At 53.4% G+C, this 7026-nt stretch overlaps 1 protein-coding gene across 1 annotated transcript; it reads left to right on the forward strand.

The window, feature by feature from the left end:
* The first annotated feature begins 507 nt into the window (after positions 1 to 507).
* OLFML3 (olfactomedin like 3) lies at positions 508 to 3350 on the forward strand. Its single transcript, XM_060027584.2, has 3 exons — positions 508 to 765; positions 1469 to 1754; positions 2067 to 3350. Exons 1-3 carry the CDS (start codon positions 652 to 654, stop codon positions 2885 to 2887), a joined length of 1221 nt encoding a protein of 406 aa, XP_059883567.1. The 5' UTR covers positions 508 to 651; the 3' UTR covers positions 2888 to 3350.
* Positions 3351 to 7026: the final 3676 nt, after the last annotated feature.

Genomic DNA, 7026 nt, shown 5'->3' on the forward strand with positions numbered 1-7026 from the left:
ACTGGAGGTGAACTTGGTTTCCCTATTAATTCTGAGATGACACCAGGTGCTTAGCACAAGATGGCGCCAGTGAGCTGTAGAAGAAGGTACTACAGACTTGACCACTGTGGCCTTTCTTCCCACCCCTTCCCCTCAAACCTCATCTCCCCTGCTTCCAGCTTCCACTAAAGGCAGAAAACAATCCATGCTGTTATTGCTGGGAAAGGAAAGGATTAACGAAGGATGGTTCTTAAGTCAGCATTGGAAGCATTCTAAAGCAGGAATAGAGTTTGTTAAATTTCCTCCGGGGCCTCTGCCTCCCCCTGCTAGCTCCTTTTCCTGGGTGACTGCCCAGAAGGCCTTTGCCCTAGGGTTTCCGATCTCCTTCTCCTCTCCTGGGGAGCCCACGGCCTAGGCGGGAGGCGGTTAAGCCTTCTGGCTGCTCTGCAATAGGGCCATCTGTGTTTGATCAATCCAAGCGGAAAGGAGGGGGTGGGGCCCGTAAAGAGACTGTGAAAGCATTCCAGAGTAGTGAGAGAGCCCCGAGATCCTGCAAGAGAGAAGGCACCGCCCCCAGCCCGGCCTCCGAAGCTAACCCGCTGGCTTGAGTGGAAGAGGCCGTGTGCACACGACTACACACTTGGTCTACCCTGGCCCTACTCTCCCGCAGCCATGGGGCCCCGCACCCCGCTCCTTATCTTGTTCCTTTTGTCTTGGTCGGGACCCCTTCGAGGACAGCAGCACCACCTTGTGGAGTATATGGAACGCCGACTAGCTGCCTTAGAGGTAGGTGTCTCCTTTCTCTTCTGGCCCAGCCTGGAAGGATTCCACATCTGTTGATTCAACCAGTTTGTCAGGGATATGGGGATGACAAATTAGGGCTCTCGTAAGAACCTCCAGAAAACTCCATCTTTTAATAAGAGGATCCTCAAAATTGCAAGTCCTCCTCTTTCCCCACATACAGAAAGCAATTCCAAAGCAAATAGACCTTTGTGTTTCACCCCTGGGCTTAGATGGGATAAGGGAAGAGAGTGGAAATTGAGAGCTAGAATTATGGGAATGCATCTCAGGATGAGCTGATGATTCTTTTAAAAGCTGGAAGTTCTCAGAGAATCTGCAACTTTCTGCCTTTTTAACAGCTTGGAGTCTGTAGCATCCTAATTCCCAAGAAGAGGATCGTATAATGGAGCAGAGGTCCCTTCTCACCCTCATGCACTTAGACTGCCCTAGAGGCTCAGAGAAGTCAGTGGCACTGCTCACAGCACGGCCGGAGGATGCAAAGTCGGGATGGGGGCCTAGATGGATCTTAGCTGAGCTCTTTGCGCATTTTAGCATCTTGAACATTTGGTTTTCTCTCTGTGGAGGTTGAAGGGGATGCTGATGCCTGGCTGAGTTTTGCTTTTTCCCATTCCTGACTCCCTGGTTGGGCCTCTCCCTGCCTGAGAGTTGTAACCCTTCGGCCTTCCTTCCTGCTGCCCCATCCCTTTAGGAACGGCTGGCCCAGTGCCAGGACCAGAGTAGTCGGCATGCTGCTGAGCTGCGGGATTTCAAGAACAAGATGCTGCCGCTGTTGGAGGTGGCCGAGAAGGAGCGGGAGGCACTCAGAACTGAGGCTGACACCATCTCTGGGAGAGTGGACCGTCTGGAGCGGGAAGTGGACTATCTGGAGACCCAGAACCCAGCCCTACCCTGTGTAGAGGTTGATGAGAAGGTGACTGGAGGCCCTGGGGCCAAAGGCAAGGGCAGAAGAAACGAGAAGTACGATATGGTGACAGGTAAGCAATCTGAAACAGACCCCTGTATTCTTCCTTGGTTCTTCCCCTTTTTTCTCCTTATCCCAGTCCATTTGGCTCTGTCTTCTAGAATCTGTTTTAGGGAAATCTCTGTACTATGAGGTTCATTAAGGAGAGTTTCTGGGGACCCAGGCCTCTGTGGTGCTCTTTGCCCCAATCCTCCATGAGAGTGGAGGTGTCCACTGGGCAAAGGCCCAACTGTTCTCCAAATAGCCCACCCTGGGGGGTTCCTGCAGTGAGCATCTAACTCTTGCCTGTTTTTCCTTGTCCTGTGCTTTTCTCCTTTCCCACCAGACTGTGGCTACACAATCTCTCAGGTGAGATCAATGAAGATCCTGAAGCGGTTTGGTGGCCCAGCTGGTCTGTGGACCAAGGATCCACTGGGGCCAGCAGAGAAGATCTACGTGTTAGATGGGACCCAGAATGACACAGCCTTTGTCTTCCCAAGGCTGCGTGACTTCACACTTGCCATGGCTGCCCGGAAAGCTTCCCGAGTCCGGGTGCCCTTCCCCTGGGTAGGCACGGGCCAGCTGGTATATGGTGGCTTTCTTTACTATGCCCGGAGGCCCCCTGGAGGACCTGGAGGGGGCGGTGAGTTGGAGAACACTTTGCAGCTCATCAAATTCCACCTGGCAAACCGAACAGTGGTGGACAGTTCAGTATTCCCAGCAGAGGGTTTGATCCCCCCGTACGGGCTGACGGCAGACACGTACATAGACCTGGCGGCTGATGAGGAGGGCCTTTGGGCTGTCTATGCCACCCGGGAGGACGACAGGCACTTGTGTCTGGCCAAGTTAGACCCGCAGACACTGGACACAGAGCAGCAGTGGGACACACCATGTCCCAGAGAGAATGCTGAGGCTGCCTTTGTCATCTGTGGGACCCTATACGTTGTTTATAATACCCGCCCTGCCAGTCGGGCCCGCATTCAGTGCTCCTTTGATGCCAGTGGCACCCTGACCCCTGAAAGAGCAGCACTCCCTTATTTCCCCCGCCGATATGGTGCCCACGCCAGCCTCCGCTATAACCCCCGAGAGCGCCAGCTTTATGCCTGGGATGATGGCTACCAGATTGTCTATAAGCTGGAGATGAGGAAGAAAGAGGAAGAAGTTTGAGGGAGCTAGTCTTGTGTTTTGAATCTCTTTCACCTCCATACATTTATATCCCGACTAAATTTCCTGCTCGTCATTCAGGGCAAGTTGTGATTCACATCTCATATTTTCAGCCAATGGAAGCCAAATTCTCATTGCCCCTTCATTTCACATGGGACTCCAGATCTCGAGGAATCCTTTTAGAGCTAAAAGAGAGAAAGCCCTAAATGTTCACTCCTCTCTTGCCCCATGTCAGCAGATTTCAGGCCGATGAAAGATGAGCCAGTTCCAGAGCTCTGACCCTTATACATATGGAGGCGACCCTAGTGAACAGGCAACAGAATATTTCTTGCCTCAGTGCGAGTCAGGGGAGAGAGAGGGCTAGGAGGAGATGTTAGACTCTGCCCTCTCTCCCTTCTCCCTTCAGTGCCCTAGAGGATGGGACTCGTTCTGTACTGCAGCGTTTTGCATTAAAAGGAAAATCCACTGCTCCTTGCCTGTGTTTGTTTGGGGTAGCCCTCAGATCAGATTTCTCCCCGTGATCGTCCATCTTCTCCTCTGCCACATCCCCGCTCCTTAAGCCGCATTAGGGACTTGGCTGGGCTCCCTTGCCTAGCGAGAGGGGCTTCTCCAGTTTCAGACTTCACTGGGAGGTGCCTGGGGAGGCGGCAGAATCCCAGCACTTCCAGAGGCTGGGGCAAAAGCCCCCGGTGCCCACCGTCCTCCACAGCAGCCCTCCCAGAACCACCAGCGGCACCACGCCTCCGGCTGTGAGACTGGGGCCCAGGGGCACAGCTTCCAATTCCAATTCTCCGAGGTTTTGATGCAGACAGTGGGGTTTAGTCGAATGTGGAAACCAGAGCCCTGAATGCGTGTGGGTTCTGTAAGAACTTTAAGCCTCACCTCTGAAGTGGACTCTGCCCCCAGGACCGGAACCCCACTCCCATCTCCAGCATCAAGCTCATCACCAGGGCCAGGTTGCACAATCACGCTTGGTCTGAACCGCTCTGATTTTCCTGCTGCCACGGCGTCTGCGGTTTGAGCGAGGAGGAGGGGCAGTGACCACGTCCCAGATGTTAGTCTTACCAGTTTCCCAACACATCCCTCCCGCCACCCTCCTCACCCCCACTTACCTACCCCAGTCCTGGAACCTGGCTGAAGTCTGTCCAGAAGTCCCGGAAACTTAACCCTTTCCTGCCTAGCACTCTGGCCTCTGGGCTGCAATTGCAGAAGGCCATCTGGGGAAGGGAGAAGGGAGAAAGGACAGGAGGAGACCCCGGTTTCGGACTCCAGTCTCTAGGCATCTGCTGAGCTCTGTACCAGGCCCCGCTCCAGCCTCATCCCCATGTCCAACTCTCCGGAGCAAGGCCATCTGATGGACAAGATCCACTGCTTAGACTGTGAAGTTGACCTCAAGCAGCCCTGGGAGTCCTCCTGGTTATTTACCCCTTGCGGGGGGAGGAGAAAGGGACCCGGTCTTCTCCCCCCACCCCTCCCCCACCCCCGGGGTAGGGTGGATCAGTCAGGACCCTGTGATCCTCCTTTTGTCTTCTTCCCTCCCCAGGCAGAGCTGCTCCTGACGTAGGTTGGCGAGGCAGGGGAAATGAAAGGCAGCGAAGCACCTCACAAAGACGCTATTGTGGGGAGCCTGGGCGGGCGGAGGCTCGCTCCCATTCAGTTCTCTCTAATATGGGGCTGGCAGCAGTAATCACCGCCTGTCAGCCCACAGAGGGGTCTGCCCACGGAACATCTGGCTCTAGCAGCGCGCGGTTCGCTGAGGAGGGCGTGGAGGAGGGAGGGAGTTCTCGGTGGGGGCCGGGCCCCGAGGAGGGGTGTGTGGGCACGTGCACACATGGGGGGAGCTCATCTCCTTCGTGAGACACCACTGTGTGAGAGGGTGAGGCCCCGTCTGTAGAGGCATCTTGATACAGAAATGGCTTTTTGACGACCCTGGGGAGGGAATAGCTCGGAGACTCTGTGTGTAGATGACATCAGTGTGAGGAGTGAGTACCAACACCGGGTCCTTCCACCTCACAACGTGTGTGTGCCTGTCTTTGTGGCATCTTTTTTTCCCTGGTTCCTCAATGAGGGAAGACGCAGCTTTTTTTTTTTTTTTTCTTGCTTAAAGTTTCTTTGGAAAAGTTCACTCAGACTTTTCTGAAAGGGCAGAAATCTCTGGGGCCTTGTCACTTACTACTTTTTCCTTTTTGTTTTTCTTTTTTGGCTTGTGTACAATAGCTAGTGCTATTTTGGAAGCGTTTTAGACGGTGAGTGGAACTGTGTGGGCAGATCCAGTGAACTGTCCAAATTCATTAAGCTTAATTATCTGCTGCTCAAGGACAGAGCCTCCGTGGCTGAATCCTATCATCAAAAAGCAGCCTCACTGCTCCTTCTCAGACCCTCCATAACATGTCACTTGACAGAAACGGGTTATGACCTCTGGTTTGAGTTGACAGTGGGAAGACAGTGGGAAGCAGAGGCCCTATGGGGTAAAAAGGCGCTAAGAGTCCAAAGAGAAGTTCCACGTGTGTCCCCAACACCCGGCCCTAAGACAGTAAAAGCCAGGGATGGGGTTGTGGGAGTAGCATCAAGAAGCAGGAAGGGCCGCTGCTGTGGGGACAGCTGTCTGCCAGATCTCTGGTCCAGGCACTGCCTCTCTATCACAAGGCAGGGTTGAGAGGGTTCCCTTTACCCCTATTCTGCCCTCAGAACTCCCCACCCTCACTTCCCAGCTCTCCTCTTTGTTCTCAATATCCTTTCCTCCCTGGTGCTGGTCTTTGTGTCTGCCCATGAGAGAAACGAACGTGTTCACCTTGTCATTTTCATCAGGGAACCTGAGCCAGTGTTGTCAGAGCCCCAGATGGTGGCGGAGGGAGAGGGCAGAGATATATAAGGAATGAAGTTGTTGATTCAGCTGACAGTGCTTCCTCTGGAATCGGGCTCTGAGCTAAACAGGAAGCAGAGGCCTTTCCCTCTTCCTCCTCCTCCAGTCTCAGATTTTCTGGATTCCTTCTCATCCCTCTCCTTGTACAGGCGCCCTTCCCCGAGACGCCTAGAAGCATCCCCTTCTACTGCTCCACATTTCTCTACCTGCGTTAGGTCAAAACATGCCCATTTTGAGAGCTCTTGAAACTGTTCTGGTATTTCTCCCAGCCTGCAGGATTGGTCTCTTGAGCCTCTCTGTGGCTGCCTCGGCAATGCGGTCTCTGCCCCAGGAGGGCTGTTTTCGACCTTCAGCCAGAGGGCAGGGGCCGTCCTTCCGCCCTTCGCCCCGCTCTGCAGCTGCAGCCTCTCCTGATCCTCTGCCCCAGCAGCCTGGACGCGTCTTCCTTTGCTACCCCCGGCCACCAAGGCTGGTAAGCTTTCCTCTGCCTGCTTTTTAACTTCTGCTCTCACAATGCAGAGCTTAAAAGATTAAATCTTTATTTATGGATTTAATAACTCCACAGAAGAATTATAAATGTGGCAGACAGTGTATTACTTTAGAGGGCAGAATGAGAAGGTAAAAACGAAGACCTCTCAGCACCCTCTCTCCAGAACATGGGTCTGACAATATCTGGAGTTGGACACATCTCCCCAGAACACTCCAGCCTGACCTCTGGGGTCATGACCTCCAGCCTCCCCAGCTCCACCTTCTCTGAGAACGGACACCCTTCCTTCCCATCCATAGCCGTGTGGCCCAATGGGAACAAATCAGATTCTCTCTCCTGGGGATTTAGAATTGCAGATCAGAGATGTTAGGTCTGAGAGAGTGTCTGGAAGCATCTTTTGCCCTGCTACGGAGAGACAGTGAGAGCCAGACTGCAGAGGGAAAAGGATACGGAGACACCAGACAGAAGCAGAGACAGGAGAGGAGTGAGGGGTGACTGATCAGGGCCAGTGTGCATGTCTGATCTCAAACCAGCTCTCCTGCGGTCCCAGTACATTGCTAGCCCTTGGGTTCTAACAAAATGCCTGAATCCTTAAACTAAATACTCCCTTTTCTTGTTTGTTCGTGTTTATTTCTTTGCTCAAGTTAATATGAGTAGGTTTCTGTTTCCTACAACCCAGATCCAACTCCTCATCTACACCTTACCTTCCCACCAAAAAAATCACCCCATCCGCTGGACGGCCGGGCACATGGCCTTCAGCCTTTAGAGTGTTTCTCCCTGCCCATGACCTAG

This window comes from Delphinus delphis, chromosome 1 (assembly GCF_949987515.2).
Source record: "Delphinus delphis chromosome 1, mDelDel1.2, whole genome shotgun sequence".
Lineage (NCBI taxonomy): Eukaryota > Metazoa > Chordata > Mammalia > Artiodactyla > Delphinidae > Delphinus > Delphinus delphis.